This window comes from Anolis sagrei, chromosome X (genome assembly GCF_037176765.1).
Source record: "Anolis sagrei isolate rAnoSag1 chromosome X, rAnoSag1.mat, whole genome shotgun sequence".
Lineage (NCBI taxonomy): Eukaryota > Metazoa > Chordata > Lepidosauria > Squamata > Dactyloidae > Anolis > Anolis sagrei.
The window spans coordinates 57,451,915-57,471,890 of record NC_090034.1 but is presented as its reverse complement, the minus strand read 5'-3'; the positions used below and the strand labels follow the sequence as shown (position 1 = coordinate 57,471,890).

At 42.7% G+C, this 19,976-nt stretch overlaps 1 protein-coding gene across 3 annotated transcripts in view; it reads right to left on the bottom strand.

Annotated features, from left to right (window-relative positions):
• Positions 1–19,976, bottom strand: part of ANO8 (anoctamin 8) — a 51,394-nt gene that overhangs the window by 12,683 nt on the left and 18,735 nt on the right. For all 3 annotated transcript variants that reach the window (XM_067473509.1, XM_067473507.1, XM_067473508.1), the window contains exons 2-12: positions 14,492–14,602; positions 12,220–12,352; positions 11,589–11,727; positions 11,169–11,265; positions 10,425–10,541; positions 8,886–9,013; positions 6,413–6,574; positions 6,146–6,298; positions 3,416–3,542; positions 2,888–2,943; positions 125–199 (exon numbers count right to left, since the gene is read on the bottom strand). In XM_067473509.1, the coding sequence (XP_067329610.1) occupies positions 125–199; positions 2,888–2,943; positions 3,416–3,542; positions 6,146–6,298; positions 6,413–6,574; positions 8,886–9,013; positions 10,425–10,541; positions 11,169–11,265; positions 11,589–11,727; positions 12,220–12,352; positions 14,492–14,558 (1,254 nt within the window). In that variant the 5' untranslated portion in view covers positions 14,559–14,602. The remainder of the gene's footprint in view (positions 1–124; positions 200–2,887; positions 2,944–3,415; positions 3,543–6,145; positions 6,299–6,412; positions 6,575–8,885; positions 9,014–10,424; positions 10,542–11,168; positions 11,266–11,588; positions 11,728–12,219; positions 12,353–14,491; positions 14,603–19,976) is intronic.

Below are 19,976 nucleotides of genomic sequence, written 5' to 3'. Positions count from 1 at the left end.
ACAGGAAAAGAAAAAGAAAAGGAAGGAAAAAAATTAAAAAATCCAACGCAACCGAAACTGAAACACAAATAAAATACGTGCAAAGAGACAATGGATGATGAAACCCAGCGTTCCCAATCCCTACCTCCTTCAGCCGCTCCATGTCCTTGAGGTAGAATCCAATGTAGAAAAGACTTAGGTAGGAATTTACAAATTGGAACTGTTTAGAGGCAAAAAAGGGGAAGAAAGGGAGAGAAGGGGTGAGAAAAGTGCGTCTCTTGGGAGGACTAGATGACCCTTGGAGGTCCCTTCCAATTCTAAAGGAAACAGTGGGTTGGGTTCTCTGTCTGAAACCAAGGTTTTGTCTTGTCAGAAATATTAAAAATTAACTAGGCATTTTCAATTACAAAAATGTGAGTCAAACGCTGAAAGTTTGTAGGTCGAAGCCTGTTAAGTGTTAGTTTGACTCAGGGAGGGAAATCCTCACTCTGTGTGAGGCTCCTCTGTGAGACAGGCCTCACAGTATGAGGAAGGCATGATATGAGAAGGCCTGGTATGAGAGAAGCCTCATGTGTAAAGCTCCAGTATGAAGGCTGCTGTGTGTAAAAAGCTAGTGTGTGAAGCTACAGTGTAAGTTTGTTCTGAGAGAAGCCTTGTGTGAGAAAGCTCCAGTGCAGTACTGTCAGTGTGACTTAAGCAACGTGCAGTCATTGAATTTTTGACAGAAATATGTCTTGTCAGAAATATTAAAAATTAACTAGGTATTTTCAATTACAAAAATGTGAGTCAAGCACTGAAAGCGTTTGTAGGTCGAAGCCTGTTAAGTGTTAGTTTGCCTCAGGGAGGAAACTCCTCACTCTGTGTGAGGCTTCTCTGTGAGGCAGGCCTCACAGTATGAGGAAGGCATGATATGAGAAGGCCTGGTATGAGAGAAGCCTCACGTGTAAAGCTCCAGTATGAAGGCTGCTGTGTGTAAAAAAGCTCCAGTGTAAGTTTGTTGTGAGAGAAGCCTTGTGTGAGAAAGCTCCAGTGCAGTACTGTCAGTGTGACTTAAGCAGTGTGCAATCATTGAATTCTTGACAGAAATATTGACAGAAATATGTCTTGTCAGAAATATTAAAAATTAACTAGGTATTTTCAATTACAAAAATGTGAGTCAAGCACTGAAAGTTTGTAGGTCGAAGTCTGTTAAGTGTTAGTTTGCCTCAGGGAGGAAACTCCTCACTCTGTGTGAGGCAGGCCTCACAGTATGAGGAAGGCATGATATGAGAAGACCTTGTATGACAGAAGCCTCGTGTGTAAACCTCCAGTAAAAAAGCTACTGTGTGAAGCTCCAGTGTAAGTTCATTGTGAGAGAAGCCTTGTGTGAGAAAGCTCCAGTGCGAAGGCTGCTGTGTGTATAAGGGTTGAATGAAAAGTAATGCCTCCACCTTCGTTACTTGGGTTTGGGTGGGAATATTTTTAATAAATCAAACGTAGAAATAATCCTTAGAATGTGCTCTTTAACTACCACTATTTACTTTCCCACGTAATCACCAGACAATTGGATAAATTTCTGCCAATGATGGATAAGATTATTAAATATCAAATTAGATTATGATTTATTTATTTACTTATTTAATTTAACCCCGTCCTTCTCAACCTCCGCAGAGGGACTCAGAACAGCTTCCAATAGGCAACAATTCAATGCCAAACATAATATAAAACACATAATAAATGCATCCACAAAATTAAAATAATTATAAATATACATTAAGAACCCACTCAGCAGATTAAAATTGCCAGAATTAAAATCGTCATCCAAAGCAGTCCAAGTCTGGTCCAATAAAATCTTGTCTTTCCCAGTAAACAAACTGTTCTGTGAACGCTTGATCCCATAACCGGGATTTAAGCTTCCTCCGGAAGGTCAGGAGGGAGGGGGCAGATCTACCTTCATTGGGGAGAGAGCTTCACAGCTGAAGGGCCACCACGGAGAAGGCCCTGTTTCTCGTCCCCACCAAACGCGACTGCGATAGCGGTGGGACCAAGAGCAGGGCCTCCCTGGATGATCTTATGGTCCTAGATGGTTCGTAGGGGGAGTTACGTTCAGATAGGTAAACTGGGCCGGAACCGTTTAGGGTTTTATAGGTGAGCACCAGCACTTTGTATTGAGCCCAGAAGCTAATAGGCAGCCAGTGGATTAAGCACTAACAAATTAAGAACTGAAACATCATGTTTTACAACAAATCGACAGAAAAAGCAGTTTGATACACAGTAACATTATGTAGTAATTACTGTATTTATGAATTTAGCACCAAAACAGACAAGGGTTCTTTCTTTCTCCCACCCTGGACATTATTCCGGGCATAATACAGAACTTTGGATGAGTGAAGGTTGGATAAGTGAGACTTTACTGTACTAAAAAAACCCCTCAAAAATCAAAATAGTAATTAAAGAGCAACACTCAAAAATGGGGAATTTTCAGACAAGAATCAATCAGGGCCAGCTAACACCTCCCAACCAAACATTTCCCCAGGCACAAAGCAGCCAGGTTTTGAAGCTGCAAGGCCATTCAATTCTAATCAAGGTGGCCAAGTGCAACATTCACGCTTGCTTCAAGCAGACAAGAATTCTTTCTCCCACCCTGGACATTCCACAGGTATATAAACCTCACTACCTCTGAGGATGCTTGCCATAGATGCAGGGGAAACATCAGGAGATAATGCCTCTAGAACATGGCCATATAGCCCAAAAAAACCTACAACAACCTAAACCCCACTTGCCTAGTTTGCAACAGACCTCACAACCTCTAAGGATGCTTGCCATAGATGTGGATGAAACATTAGGAGAGAATGCTTCTGGAACATGGCCATACAACCCGGAAAACTCACAGCAACTCATTGTTGTTGTTTTCTTTGGAGAGACTTACCAAGACCATTTTAATGATGAGGTTTTTTTCATAGGCACTCTGCAACCGGTAATTTTCTGCAAAAAAGAAGAGGGGAAAAAACATGATGAAGGAGACTACAACTCCCATCATCCAGCCAGCATCACCAGTATCCACACATACACATTTCATTTGGCCATTGAACAGATTGGAGATCCCAGTCTCCAGATATGGCTGAACAGCAACTTCCCTGGGGATGATGAGAACTGGAGTCCAACAAGGCCTTGGGAAGGTCCAGCCAACCAGAAGGCTCTAGAAAACCCAGACATAGGATGTGAAGATGAAAGGGCTTGGCCACCACGATATTGGCTGAGGATGATGGAAGCGGTCATCCACAAAGATTGTTTGGTTGTATGTTTCCCATCCCTCTGAAACGTTCCGCTTTGACGTAGGCAGGCTAAAATTGCATTTGGCTGTTCACAAATACAACCCCCAAGGCCCTGTTTTGTGAGTTCTATCACAAAGCCCAGTATCCTTCATCCTATTTTGAGGTCTCGGCGTGATACACACCCATGTCGTTCAGCCAGTAGGCAATCTTCTTGTAGACCTCGTCGCAGGCCGTAACAATGACGGCGAGCGCAATTTTGGGCAGGAAGCGGACAATGCGGGGCAGCTCCTTGATGCTCAGCACAAATTCCTGGCCGGAAAGAAAAGAGAAGGAGGTATATATACACAGAGAGGAAACGATACACAAATCCAGGAAAGTAAAGTTAAGGAGAAAGAAGAGGATGCAAATACTCCCTCCGTTTTGAAGATAGAGAAAAGGAAAGGAGAAAAGAGGAGGGTTAAGGAGCCAGAAGAGGATGCAGGGGATCCCTCTGTTTTGGAGAGATAGAAAGAGGAAAGGAAAGGAGAGGAAAGGAGGGTTCAGGAGCAAGAAGAGGATTATTATTATTATTATTATTATTATTGTTATTATGTTCATTTATACTCTTTTCCTCTCCACAAATGGTGTACATTAAAAGCATTTCAATACAATTCAAAATCTAAAAGCATAGAAACATAATTAAATACCATATATACTTGAGTATAAGTCAACCAAAATATAAGCCGAGGCACCTAATTTTCCCCAAAAAAACTTGGGAAAACGTATTGATTCGGGTATAAGCTGAGGGTGGGAAATGCAGCAGCTACTGGTAAATTTCAAAATAAAATAGATACCCATAAAATTACATTATTTGAGGCATCAGTAGCTTAAATTTTTCTGAATATTTACATTAAACTGTTATTTAAAAAAGACTGTCCAACTCTGATTAAACCATTATCTTAACTTTCTTCAATTAAATGTGCTTACATTATTTGTTTGTTTGTTTATTTACTGTATTTGTATGCCGCCTTTTTCAGCCAATTGGCAACTCAAAGCAGTTTCCAACAAATCAGTATACATAAAACATAATAGATAAAAAACATTAAACAGTATAAGACATCACAAAAGCAATAAAAGCATATATATCCTTCCAATAATAATAGAGCAAAATAATAAATTTTATTTTTATTTATTTTATTTATTTGCTATATTTATATACCGCCGTTTCTCAGCCTAGCCGGCGACTCAACGCGGTTTACAACATAAATGTAATAATAATAATAATAACAGAGTAAAATAATAAATGAAATTATAATAATAATAAATGTAACAATCATATAACAAAATAATAAATGTAAAAAAGAGTAAAATAATGTAAATGTAACAATAGCAATAATAATAGAGTAAATTATTATTATTATTATTATTATTATTATTTTATTTTTGTACCCTGGCTCCATCTCCCAAAGGGACTCAGGGCGGCTAACATGAGGACGAGCTCGATCAACATAGTTAAAATATAAAACACTAAAATACATAAACAACAGCATTAAACAATAAAACAACAACATTATAACAGAATATAAAAGCAACCATTGAACTAACAACCAATGGGCCTAAAATATAATCAGTTTCTGGGCATGGGTGGGCAGACTGGTGCAAATAAAATCATACATGTATTAATAATAATAATAGTGTAAAATAATGAATGTAATAATAATAACAAATAGAGTAAAATAATAAATGTAATAAAATAATAGAGGAAAAGAATGTAAATGTAAAAATAATAATAATAAATAAGAGGAAAATAATAAATTTAATAAAAATAATAATATTTACAGAGTAAAATAATAAATCCATGAGAGTCATGACAAAGATCCACCCAGAGGAAAAGCGTTCTTACCATACATCAAGGGAACCACTGACTGCATAGGGAAGCCGATGAAGAAACACAACCTAAAGTCTATCTACAGACCACCAAGAAAATCTGACAAATGCTCCGTTCAGCAAAGGACAAGAGGGATCCTCTCATCTCTGCAGGAGTCTACCGTGTACCATGCAGCTGTGGACAAGTCAACATAGGGACCCCCAAACACAGCAGCATTGCCCAGGCATGAATCAGGGAACATGAAAAACACTGCAGATTAACTCAACCAGAGAAATCAACTATAGCAGATCGTTTGATGAACCAGCCTGGACACAGCATAGTATTTGAGAACACAGAAATGCTGGACCACTGTAACAATCACCATGTCAAACTACACAGAGAAGCAAGTGAAATCCACAAACATGTGGACAATTTCAACAGAAAAGGAGGAAACCATGAAAATGAACAAATTCTGGCTACCGGTATTTTAAAAAACTCTAAAATCAGGACTGTAAAGAAAGAGCAACACTCAGAAAACAGGGGAATTCCAGAGAAGACGCAATCAGGGCCAGCTGACACCTCCCAACAAAGGATTCCCCCAGGCAGGAAGCAGCCAGGCTTTGAAGCTGCAAGGACATTCAATGCTAATCAAAGTGGCCAATTGTGACATTCATTCAAGCAGACAAGAGTTCTTTCTCTCACCCTGGACATTCCACAGAAATATATACATACACTCCACTGGCCTCACTTCCAACAAAACCTCTGAGGATGCCAGCCACAGATGCAAGCGAAACATCAGGAGCAAATGCTCCTGAAACATGACTCTACTTTTACAAAAGTTTATGATTTTCAAATGGTTGTGAATGCCATTTTTCTCCAAAAGGTTATGGATTATCTGGTTTTCCAAAAGGTTATGGATTATCTGGTTTTCCAAAAGGTTATGGATTATCTGGTTTTCCAAAAGGTTATGATCTCTAAAACGTTATGCCTTTCCAAAATGCAGGCCGTTGTATGGAGGACCCCTGGCCTAGAAACCCCCCAGAGCAGAGAGACCCCTGCAGCTCACCTGCAGCTCGAAGCAGCCCAGCATGGCGAGGAAAACGAAGGAGAGGCAGACGGCGCAGATGGGGAGGCTCACCAGGCACTGGAAGGCCATGCGCTTCCACGGTGGGTAGTAAAGCTCCTCCGCGTTGGTTACCGGGCTGACCCGCTTCACGCCCTGCGGAGGACAAAATGGTGGAAGGGGGGGCTCGGGTGGCCATAGAATCACCGCATTGGAAAGGACCTCCAAGGGCCACCCAAACCCTCCCAACAGATGGCCAGCCCTACTGACCCGAAACTGCGGCCTCGGTTCCTCGATGGACTCTGCCGGAGTGTCCAGCGTCCCCCACTTGTAGGCAAACTCAGCCCCCCGGCGCTTCCACTCCTCCAGGAACAGCGTGGACCAGACGACATTGAAGAGGGCAAAGACCACGCAGGAGATGTCTCGGCTGGTCTGCGCAGCGGCATGGGAGAGCAAGAGTTACGTGATATCCAAGGGAAATAATCCACCTCTACTTGAGGGGAGCGGGTTGGGTTGGATGACCTTTGGGGGGGACGGGACTCCCAATTCTATAGCATCCCAGAATTCGAAGAGATCCCCAAGGGCCATCCAATCCAACCCCATTCTACCACAGCACCATCCAATCACTCCTAACAGAGGGTCACTCTGTTTTATAGACATTTGAAGTTTCATGGAGAAATAGGCCTGTAGAATCTTAGTGTTGGAAGAGACCCCAAGGACCATTCAGTCCAAGCTTATTCTGCTATGAAAGACACCATCAAAGCCCTCCCGACAGACAGCAATCCAGCCTCTGCTTCAAAACCTCCAGAGGAGATATAATAATCTATATAAATAAAAATGTAATGTTCGTTTGTGGTATTCACAGAACTCAAAAACCACTGGACGAATTGACACCAAATTTGGACACAAGATACCTAACAACCCAATGTATGTCCTTCACTCAAAAAAATTGATTTTGTCATTTGGGAGTTGTAGTTGCTGGGATTTATAGTTCACCTACAATCAAAGAGCATTTTGAACCCCACCAATGATAGAATGGGGCCAAATTGGCATATAGTTCTCCCATGACCAACAGAAAATACTGAAAGGGTTTGGAGGGGAGTGTCCTTTGGTTTTGGAGTTGTAGTTCACCTACATCCAGAGATCGCTGTGGACTCAAACAATGATGGATCTGGACCAAATTCTACACGAATACTCGATATACCCAAATGTGAACACTGGTGGATTTGGGGGAAAATAGAACCTTGACATTTGGGAGTTGTAGTTGCTGGGATTTATAGTTCACCTACAATCACAGAGCATTCTGAACCCCGCCAACGATAGAGTTGGGCCAAACCTCCCGCACAGAACCCCATGTAGGTCACAGCAACGGGTGGCAGGGGACAGCTAATAATAATAATAATAATAATAAAACTTTATTACAATACATCAGTAATAAAAGCAATAACAACAGTAATACAAAACAATAAAATAAAACTCATAACTGAAGATAAGCAATAAACATTAACAGTAACACAACGACGTTTAAAAACCTACGGCTGGGCCAAATGTAATAATGAAAAATTTAAAAATAATGCTGAGCATGAACAGGTGAGATATGACTAGGACAGAGTTTTCGGAGAGGGATGGGGCATGCAGACATACCTAGATCACTAATAAAGTGCATTTAGGGACATATTGCTGGGAGTTTCCTTATTCTGGGAAGGCACTCTGGGATATCCACTCTATCTATCAGGATGTTTTTCCTAAAGTTTGGGTGGAACCTCTTTCCCCGACAGTGGAACCCACTGCTCTTTGTCCAGTTATCAAGCCCTAAACAATTTGGGAAAGCCACCAAACCAACTCTTCTACATTTCTGTAATGCAGCACAATCATTTAAATACATATTCATAATGCAAAACAGGCCAAAAAAACTGAGCCATGGGAACATGAGTGGCAGATCTGCAGGATCCAATCCATGGTGTGTTTGCAAGCCATGGGTGCAGAATTCATGCCTCTTTGTTCCTTTTCTTGAACTTCTTCAAGAAAACGATAATGTTTTTAAACCCCCAAAGTGGAAATTCAGGACTCCCTGATTCTTTGGTCTTTCCAAGGCATTGCTTTATGTAATAACGTTGTAATTGGGAAGGTATTATGGTGACGGAACAAAACGTTTTGACTGTATCTTGAGTTAACAAGACGAAAAGCCCGCCGGCAAAGAGGCATGTCAAGCGTAAAAAAGCCCAGAGAATTAAACCACCGCGAAGAGCTCGTTTTTGTCCTCTCTTTGTTCTAATGGGTATTGGCATTAAGAAGTAGAAAACGTACTTAACAACATTCAAAGTGGACAAAAACAGTAGAAAAGAGCCACTTCCTGCACTAATGGGGCAGAGTATTCTGCCACTTCACCTAGCAAAAGAGGGTCTCTTCACCTAGCAAAAGAGGGTCTCTTCACCTAATGCCAGAGGGCCACTCCACCTAGCAACATAGAGTCACTTCACCTATCAACCACTTCACCTATCAACCAGAAGACCACTTCACCTATCATTTATACACACTTTTCATAGAATCACAGCATCTTTTGAGTTTGAATAGACCTTATGGGCCAAGAAGCAGGAAAATCGCATTCAAAGCACCCCCGACAGATGGCCATCCAGCCTCTGTTTAAAAGCCTCCAAAAAAGGAGCCTCCGTCATCTGTTGATAGATTGTTATGGATGGATTGTTATTTTTATTGTATGTATTTGCCGTTTTCTCTCTCACACCTGATCGTTCTCGGTGAAGGCATAGAGGAGGGAGCCGAAGACGGCCGGGTAGATCATGGCAGACGTGTAGAAGCCAAGCCAGGCAAAGTACATGGCAATCTTCACGCCAAAGTAGTCACAGATTTCATCTGCAATAGAGGAGGGAAAAGGAAAGACATATTATGCATCAGTAATCCTTCAATAGTAATAATAATAATAATAATAATAATAATACCGTATATACTCGAGTATAAGCCGACCCAAATATAAGCCGAGGCACCTAATTTTACCACACAAAAAAAAACTGGGGAAACGTATTGACTCGAGTATAAGATGAGGGTGGGAAACGGAGCAGCTACTGGTAAATTTCAAAATAAAAATAGATACCAATAAAATTACATTAATTGAGGAAATAGTAGGTTAAATGTTTTGCAGTGTTTACATAAAACTGTAATTTAAAATAAGCCTGACCAACTTTGATTAAACCATCATTCTAAACTTTTTCGGTGTAAATGTGCTTACGTATCCTTCCAATAATAATAGAGTAAAATAACAAATGTAATAATAACAACAATAATAAAGTAAAGTAATAAATGTAATAATAATAATAGAGTTAATGTAATAAAATAATAATAGAGTCAAATAGAGTCAAATAATAAATGCAATAATACCAATAATAGTCAAATAATAAATGTAATAATAATAAATACAGTAAAATAAATGTCATAAAATAATAATAGAGTCAAATAATGTAAATGCAATAATACCAATAATAGTCAAATAATAAATGTAATAATAACTACAATAATAAAGTAAAATAATAAATGTAATAATAATAATAAATACAGTAAAATAAATGTAATAAAATAAGTAAATTAATGTAAATGTAATAATACCGATAATAAAGTAAAATAATAAATGTAATAAAAATAATATTAATTACAGAGTGAAATAATAAATAACTTTGACTCGAGTATTTTTGGTCGTGTCAGGAGCGACTTGAGAAACTGCAAGTCACTTCTGGTGTGAGAGAATTGGCCGTCTGCAAGGACGTTGCCCAGGGGACGCCTGGATGAATTGATGTTTTTATCATCCTTGTGGGAGGCTTCTCTCATGTCCTCGCATGAGGAGCTGGAGCTGATAGAGGGAGCTCATCCGCTTCTCCCCGGATTCGAACCTGTGACCTGTCGGTCTTCAGTCTTGCTGGCACAGGGGTTTGACCCACTGCGCCACCGGGGACTCGAGTATAAGCCGAGGGGAGCTTTTTCAAACTAAAAAAGGGGCTTATACTCGAGTATATACAGTAATTTCTTCTTCTATCCCTCATTATCCCCCTTAAAAAGATACCAATATGGCTAGACGTAGGCAGGGGCCAACTTTGGCCCTCTAGGTGTTTTGGACTTCAACAACCAGTAGGCTGTTAGGAATTGTGGGAGTTACGAATTCAAAACACGTGGAGGGCTGAAGGTGGCCCCTGCCTGAGCTAGAGATGTGTAAATGCACCGTTTTCAGACTATGGCTCCCAGAATCCCCAGCGGTTGGGAATGGCCACTGACTCACCCAAAGGCTGGGGTTCGCAAATGGCTTGTACCCACGACTTCATCAGCCGGTTGAGGATCCGTTGCTCATGGACGGGGAAGACTTGCTGGAGGATGCCGCGAGCGGCCAGTTCAGGGACTGAGGAGAAGAAAAAGAGAGAAAAGAGTCAGGAAACAACAAAAGGGACGCCATTTTGTGCAAATTAGTGAAGCCTTTAGGCCTGCAAACTGCAGAGCCACTTTTATGTAAGCCTCAGACACTCTGTTGAGTAATGCATTCACGTGACTCCACAGGGAGAGTATACACTGCAGAGCCGCTCCTGTGTAGGCCTCAGACACTCTGTAGAGTACCAGAGTTACATGACTCCTGAGGGGGAGGACAAACTACAGAGTCGTTCCTGTGTAGGTCTCTGTAGGTGACTTCCGAGAGTACTCCCTACAGGCCTAACTCATAAGAGTTAAGAACTTGGGGAAATTTTATTACCTACACTGAAGATTTAGAAAATAATTTTCCTCATTCTGGTCGGTGATTTCAATGTCAGGGTGGGCAACTGTGTGCTACGGATACGGAGGTCCTAACTTTACGAGGTCGACTCAGGTCCAATAGCTTGGTGGATCAGGCTATTCTAGAGGTTGAAAATGCATTAGATGACTTACACTGGTGGATTTGATTAAAGAAAAAAAAACCCCAAAGTCAAACTGGATCCAAACCGGCGCCAATGGGATTTTGCCACCCTCTACCTCGCAGGCCCCGATATCTACTCACTGATGGGCTGCCCTTCCAAGAAATGGAGATTGTGCAGGCTCTCCCCTTGTTTGGCTCGCAGGTTCTCCAGCCAATACCTGATAATATTCTGGCGTTCCTGCACAAGAAAGAACAGTGAACAGCTTACAACTAACAATGGCACAGTAAGAATTGCAGTTGGCTGGCTGGCAGCATGATGGATTAGAATCACAGAAGGGGGGGGGGGGGGGGGAAGAGACCACATGGGCCATCTAGTCGAACCCCCTTCTGCCATTATGTAGGAAAAGCACAATCCAATCCCTCCCAACAGACGATAAAACGAAGACATGGATGCAGAGTGCAGGCGGGAGAGTGATCCACAATGACTTTTTAGCCACCATAACAACAAGTTTGCATAATTCTGCAGGTTGACCCGTACGGGAAAAAGGACAGCGTTCTCACCTGAGAAGTGAAAAAATACAGCTCGTTCTCAATATTCTCGTAGATGTAATCCTCCTCGCACGAGAAGCTGCGCATGCCTCCCCCAAATTCGGGCTTCACCGGCTTCCGCAGACCGATCTCATCGGCCCCTCGGAGCAAACTGGGGAGTCAAGACTGGAAATCAGAAGGAGCAAATCTCCCCCCAAAAAAGGCACAACCCCATTTGAAATGCTCAGAGATTCGATTGGAATATAGGAGGGTTCAGCGCTTCCCATAAACGGCATTTGATTCACTCCAAGATCCAACTGGAATGGAAATACGGAGTATAAAGGGGTTCAACGCCCCTCATAAATGGTTCATCCCAGTTTGATTCACTCGAAGAGTCAATTGGAATGGAAATACGGAATATAAAGGGGTTCAGCGCCCCTCATAAATGGCTCATCCCCATTTGATTCACTCCAAGATCCAACTGGAATTGAAATACAGAATATAAAGGGGTTCAACGCCCCTCATAAATGGCTCATCCCAATTTGATTCACTCGAAGATTCAATTGGAATGGAAATAGTAAAGCACGTTAGATCTGTTTGCAGCCGTGGAAGGAAGCTGAGGACCAAAGGAGGCAGAGGAGAGAGAAGCCGGGACATTTTTTACCTCTCGTACGTAGCCGTGACGAAGAAGGCATAGACCCGTGTGTGCTTGTGGTGCCGGATCTGGATGATGAGCTCGGGGATGCCCAGGCGGATGTGGTTGAGCAGCCATAGCAGCGTGTGGTCATCCGTCGTGTCTGGTGGGGAGAGAGAAGCAGCCAAGAAAGTGACTCTTTTCCACCTGTTTACATGGCGTTCATCCTCTACCTTTTGATAATGGCACCTTAAAGAGTTGGAAAGGACCCTAAAGGTCATCTAGTCCAACCCTCTGCCATTTGGATCCACCTCTCTACTGTTTCTTCATCTTCAATCTTTTCCCCTCTTCTCATCTCCAAAGCTCAACATCCTCAGCTTCCTAATCTGCTCTATAGTCTTCAGGCTCAAACACCATTCAGTTGGTCAAAACCCATGAATTTTGGACATAATATTACAGGTGAGGTCAAAATAGACTAGGACAAAGGTAATGCCATGACTTCCCTTGATCTAAACTTCTACAGATGCAGCCTAGAATCACATTGGCCCTTTCTGCTGCTGCATCACAGTATTGGCTCAAGCTCAGCTTGGTTAAGAAATCCTAATAAAAATAAATAAATAATAACAACAACAATGTAACCAGACCTGGTAAGTGGAAAAGAATTAATAATAAAAATAATAATTGGGCTGGCCTTTAGCATAGCTGGTTAACTCCAGCTGTAGCAAACCTTGCCAATCGAAAGGTTGACAAGTTTGAAACCCAGGTTGGGGTGAGCTCATGACCTTTAGTCCAGCTTCTGCCCACCTAGCAGTTCGAAAGCAAATGTAAGTAGATAAATAGGCACCGCTTTAAAGCGGGGAAGTATTTAAGGAACCTATAAAGAAATGCCAGAAAAATGCCAGAAGATGGAGCGACAGCAGCCCCCCACTCCCCCGTGGCACAAGCCTCCAAGATGCCGAAGATGGGAAAGTCTATATATACGTCTATATACAGTTGCCTGTCTTGTCAATGTATAACGGCATTGAATGTTCTGTGATCTGCCCTGAGTCCCCTTCAGGGTAAGAGGGGTGGAATATAAATACTGTAAATAAATAAATAAAGTAACCTGCCTTGAGAGGTGGATAAGAAATAATAATAATAATAATAATAATAATAATAATAATAATAATAATAATTGCAATCCCAGGCGACAGCAGGATTGAAGAGAAGCAAGATGTCACAATATGAGGACTTAAAGATCGAACTGCCACTTCACCTAGCAAAAGATGATCTCTTCACCTAGCACCAGAGGGCTAGGCACAAACAAGTCAAGGTGGTCCCAGTGGTGATTGGCACACTGGGTGCAGTGCCTAAAGACCTTGGCCTGCACTTAAACACAATCGGTGCTGACAAAATTACCATCTGTCAGCTGCAAAAGGCCACCCTATTCGCTGATATATCACACAGTCCTAGTCACTTAGGAAGTGTCCAATGTGATCCAATACAACAGCCAGCAAAGTGATCTTGTTTGCTGTGTATCTTGTTGTGTTTCTAATAATAATAATAATAATAATAATAATAATAATAATAATAATAGGTAAAGGTTTCCCCTGACATTAAGTCTAGTCGTGTCCGACTCTGGGGGGGTTGGTGCTCATCTCCATTTCTAAGCCGAAGAGCCGTTGTTGTCCGTAGACACCTCCAAGGTCATGTGGACAACATGACTGCATGGAGTGCCGTTACCTTCCCGCCAGAGTGGTACCTATTGATCTACTCACATTTGCATGTTTTCGAACTGCTAGGTTGGTAGATGCTGGGGCTAACAGCGGAAGCTCACCCCGCTCCCCAGATTCAAACTGCCAACCTTTTTGTCAGCAAGTTCAGCAGCTCAGCGGTTTAATCCGCTGCGTCACTAGGGGGGCCCTAATAATAACAATAGTATTAGTAGTAGTAGTAGTAGAATTAGTAGTAATACTGTAACCTGCCTTGAGAGGAGGATAAGAAATAATAATAGTCCTTGGGAAGAGCCAGATATTCAGAGATAAATCCCAGGCATTTGGACTTAATGCGAATGTCTGCCACGCTGTTATGTATATTGTAACCTGCTATGAGAGGTGCATAAGAAATAATAATGATGATGATGATGATGATGATGTAACCTGCATTGGGGTCAAAACTGGACCCAGTTTCATTCCAAAATGACCAAAAAGCAGAATAAATCAGGGCTACGACTTCCAAGCAAAATATCTTGGGACCTCAATCTAGATTCTAAACGACACAGCTGTAGAATCGCATTGGGCTTTTTTGCCACAGCAGCACACACCTGGCAGCGTCATCAGCACGTCACAGTTTTCCGTGGGCACCGTTTTCATCCAGGACTTGTGGGACATGATGTAGCGCCCGGCCTGGAGCAGCCGCTTCCCAAAGAGTTTATCTGCGGAGAGATAAAAGCGACACGTGAGCAAAGAGCCTCTCTCCGCGCCCCAATAAGTGCATTGCTTCCCTTCGTTCGCCTCTTTCCGGATCTAATGCCCTGGTTTCTTTCCAAAAGTGGGTCTGGCGGCAGCAGCGGCTCAGAATGAGGATGACCGCCATCCATTTGCACAATTAAGCACCACCCATACGTCGACATTTAAGTTGCCCAGGGACCAGAATCTATATATATATATAAATGCTCTGTGCATAATGAGTGGCTTAAAAACAAAAAAACTGTGGGGCCAAATGACCCCAAATTTGGCAATAAAACTCCTCACAATCCAAGGAGTGACCATCACTGAAAAAAACCCCACAAAACACCTTTAAATTCCAAAAAGGAAGACGACAACACACCCCAAGGATCATCCAGCCCAACCTCATTTGGCAGTAAAGGAAGACACCATCAAAGCCCTCACAACAGACGGCCAACCAGTTGGAAGGGAGCCCTAAAGGCCATCCAGTCCAACCCCCTCCTTCCTTCCCTTCCTCCCTTTCTCTACTTCCCTTCCTTCTCCTTCCTTTCTTCTTCCCCTCCCTCCCTTCCCTCCTTCCTCCCTTCCTTTCCTTTTCTCCCTCCCTCCCTTTCTTTCCTTCCTTTTCCTCCTCCCCTCACCAGCTTCATGCTCCTTTATTAAATCTACAGTTTAGATCAGTGTTTCTCAACCTTCCTAATGCTGCGACCCCTTAATACAGTTCCTCATGTTGTGGTGACCCCCAATCATAACTTTATTTCCATTGCTCCTTCATAACTGTAATTTTGCTACTTGTTATGAATCATAATGTAAATATCTGATAAGCAGGATGTATTTTCATTTACTGGATCAAATTTGGCACAAATATCCGATATGCCCATATTTGGATACTGATAGGGTTGGGGGGATTGATTTTGTCATTTGGGAGTTGTAGTTACTGGGATTTATAGTTCACCTACAATCAAAGGGCATTCTGAACTCCACTAAGGATGGAATTGAACCAAACTTGGCACACAGAACTCCCATCACCAACAGAAAATTACTGGAAGGGTTTGGCATTGACCTTTAGTTTTGGAGTTGTAGTTCACTTAAATCAAGGACTCAAACAATGATTGATTTGGACCAAATTTGGCACAGATACTCAATATGCCCAAATGTGAACACTGGTGGAGTTTGGGGAAAATAGATCTTATCATTTGGAGTTGTGGTTGCTGGGATTTATAGTTCATCTATAATTAAAGAGCATTCTGAACCCCACCAATGATAGAATTGGGACAAACTTCCCATACAGAACCCCCATGACCAACAGGAAATACTGTGTTTTGTGATGGTCCTTGGTGACCCCTCTGACACCCTCTTGTGACCCCCTCAGGGGTCCCGACCCCCAGGTTGAGAAACACTGGTTTAGATGCACCCAAAGTCCCCCTTCCACACTGCCATGTAAAATCCAGATTATCTACTTAGGACTGGTTTATATAGCAGTGTAGACACATGCACACACGTATACGCACACACACACACACATGGATGGATGTTGGATCACTGGTTGGGGTGTGTCTGTGTGTGTATAATTACAATACTTTATATATTACTATTATATATATATTACTATATAATACATATATATTGTATTATACATATTATTGTTATGTTGTTGTTGTTCATTCGTTCAGTCGTCTCCGACTCTTCGTGACCTCATGGACCAGCCCACGCCAGAGCTCCCTGTCGGCCGTCACCACCCCCAGCTCCTTCAAGGTCAGTCCAGTCACTTCAAGGATGCCATCCATCCATCTTGCCCTTGGTCGGCCCCTCTTCCTTTTGCCTTCCACTTTCCCCAGCATAATTGTCTTCTCTAAGCTTTGCTGTCTCCTCATGATGTGGCCAAAGTACTTCCACTTTGTCTCTAGTATCCTTCCCTCCAATGAGCAGTCGGGCTTTATTTCCTGGAGGATGGACTGGTTGGATCTTCTCGCAGTCCAAGGCACTCTCAGCACTTTCCTCCAACACCACAGCTCAAAAGCATCGATCTTCCTTCGCTCAGCCTTCCCTAAGGTCCAGCTCTCACATCCGTAGGTTACTACAGGGAATACCATGGCTTTGACTAGGCGGATCTTTGTTGCCAGTCTGATGTCTCTACTCTTTACTATTTTATCGAGATTGGACATTGCTCTCCTCCCAAGAAGGAAGCGCCTTCTGATTTCCTGGCCACAGTCTGCATCTGCCGTCATCTTTGCACCTAGAAATACAAAGTCTGTCACGGCCTCCACAATTTCTCCCTCTATTTTCCAGTTGTCAATCATTCTTGTTGCCATAATCTTGGTTTTTTTGATGTTTAGCTGCAACCCGGCTTTTGCGCTTTCTTCTTTCACCTTTCACGTCAGCTCCTCCTCGCTTTCGGCCATCAGAGTGGTGTCATCTGCATATCTGAGGTTGTTAATGTTTCTTCCAGCAATTTTCAGCCCAGCTTTGCATTCCTCAAGCCCCGCACATCGCATGATGTGTTCTGCATACAAGTTTAAAAGGTTGGGTGAGAGTATACATCTCTGCCGTACGCCTTTCCCAATCTTGAGCCAGTCTGTTGTTCCGTGGTCAGTTCTGACTGTTGCTACTTGGTCCTTGTACAGATTCCTCAGGAGAGAGACAAGGTGATTTGGCATTCCCATCCCACCAAGAACTTGCCACAATTTATTATGATCCACACAGTCAAAGGCTTTAGAATAGTCAATGAAGCAGAAGTAGATGTTTTTCTGAAACTCCCTGCCTTTCTCCATTATCCAGCGGATGTTGGCAATCTGGTCTCTCGTTCCTCTGCCTTTTCTAAACCCAGCTTGAACATCTGGCAACTCTCGCTCCATGTATTGCTGGAGTCTTCCTTGCAGGATCTGGATCTTCCTTGCAGGATTATTGTTATATATACTACTATATAATATAAAGTTACTACTATATATTACTATATTAAATAGACTCATAGAATAGAGTTAGAAGGGACTCTACCATGGTATTGGGGGAGAACAGACAGGAAGGAAGGAGAGAAGAAAGGAGGGAGGGAAAAAGGGAAGGAATGAAGGAGGGAAAAGGGGAAGGAAGGAAAGAGAGAAGGAGGGAGGGAAAGAAGGAAGGAGGGAAGGAAGGAGAGAAGGAAGGAAAGCAAGAGGTACTGAAGGAAAGAAGAAGAGAAAGAAGAAAGGAAAGAAAAATGGAGGGAAATGCAGGAAAGAAGTTAAGAAAGAAGAAAGGGGAAAAGGAAATAAAAAAGTGAAAGAAGGAAGGAAACAGGGAGGGAGGGAAGGAGACAAAGGAAGAAGTAGAGAAAGGGGGAGGGAAGGAAGGAAAGAGAGAAGGAAGGATGAAACCAAAGAGCAAAAGAGGGAATGAAAGAAAGAGGTAAGGAAGGAAGAAAGGAGAGAGAGGGGAAGGGGAAGAAAAAGGGGGAAGGAATAGGTACGTACCTCTCTTTCATAATAGTTCAGATATCTACCTCTACTTCGAAAATTCTTACTATAGGCCACAGCAACGCGTGGCAGGGCACAGCTAATATATATATATATTCTTCTGTTTGGAAAAGAAGGGAGAAAAATCATGCGAAAGATGGAGCATCTGTGTTGGAAGGTGGATGAAAAGCAGAGCAGAGGGCGAGTCCTGGCATGACGGGAACCCAAAGGGCAATTAAATGAATACATACACACACACACATATCTATCCGCATAATAAAAGTGAAAATATGTATGTGGCTGGAATGTCCACTTACAGACAGAAACAGCTCTAGCTCCCACTGCTCAGGAGACACCAATAGCCCTCCCGTCCAATGACACTGCAGGTTAGAGTGAGCGCCATGAAGATGTCCAAGAGCCCTGCCAATGTCCTCCACAAACACCATATTGCCCATCACCAATGTGAAAACTTTCATAAGGGGACAATTTCATCCTAGATTTTCTGTTTCGTCTCCACCACAGACATCCCAGTGTTTCTGACTCTCTCCATTGGTGTGGAATTTGCATGACCCTGCCCACTGCTTCTCCCTTAACCCTTTCCTATTCTTTTCCATTACACAGCAAACAGAGGAATTGATGAACAACTGAACTTACTAGAGAGGTTTGGGGAGAATTCACCATGATTTATAGGAGTTGTCGTTTTTGGGATGTATAGTTCACCTTTAATCTAAGAGCACTTTGAACTCCACCAAAGATGGACATGGGACTGACTTGGCACACAGAAGCCCCATGACCAACAAAACATACTGGAGGGATTTATAGGAGTTGTAGTTCACCTACATACAGAGCGCACTATGAACCCAACCAACGATGGATCCGGACTAAACTTGGCATGCATACTCAATATGCCCGAAGAATGTCAACAATGAGGAGGTTGGGGTTGAGGGGAATTGGCCTGGACATTTTGGAGTTGTAGGTATGGAGATGTATAGTTCACCTGCAATCAATGAGTACTCTGAACTCCATCAAAGATGGAATTGGACCAAACTTGATACACAAAGCCCTCATGACCAGCAAAAAATACTTTGTGGAAAAGGAAGGAAGGAAAAAAGGAAGAAAGAATAAAGTAAAAAAAAATAGCAGGGTGTAATTGAGGGAAAGGAAAGAGAAAAGAAAGAGGAGAAAAGAAAAGGAGGGAAGAAAATTTAGGAAGCAAGAGAACAGAAAGGGGAAAGATACTAGGGAAAGCAAAGGAAGGAAGGAAAGAAGGAAGGAAGGAGAGAAGAAATAAATAAAGAGGGAGAGGTATACGAGGGAATTCAAGGTAAATGGGAACTCCCTAAAGCAACATGCCAGGCCTCCCAAACGGGCATCCTTGTGCAAACAAAAAAATGCAGCCAGACCGGAACAGGCGCAGGCAAAGGGCAGGGCAGGGTGCAAATGCAGTCAGAAGACACAGTCAAAGCCCTCCCGACAGATGGTCACCCAGCCTCGCTTCAAAAACCTCCAGAGAAGGAGATTCCACTGGATTCCTGGGCAGTCTATCCTTCGCTAGACTTGGAAGGGACCCCCAAAGGGCATCTAGTCCAACCCCCTTCTGCCAGGCAGAAAAACACAATCCAAGCCCTCCCGACAATCATCCCGCCTCCATTTAAAAATATCCAGAAAGATTTATTCCCTACAGAAGTGGAGTGCTCGACTTATTGGCACCCCCAGAGAGAATTCCGAGCCCACAAATTATTTTTTTGCCATTTCTATTTGTGGCCGGGACCCAAGCGGTGTCGACAAAGGAGTCCTTTTTCTCCCCTCCGTTCGCGTGGAGAGAAGGACACAGGGCGGCCATTGTGGCAGCCCAGGCCTCTTTGGCCCAGCTGGTGCCTCCAGGCCTCCGTCCATTCCAACAAGCGTCCACATATCGCAACACACGTAT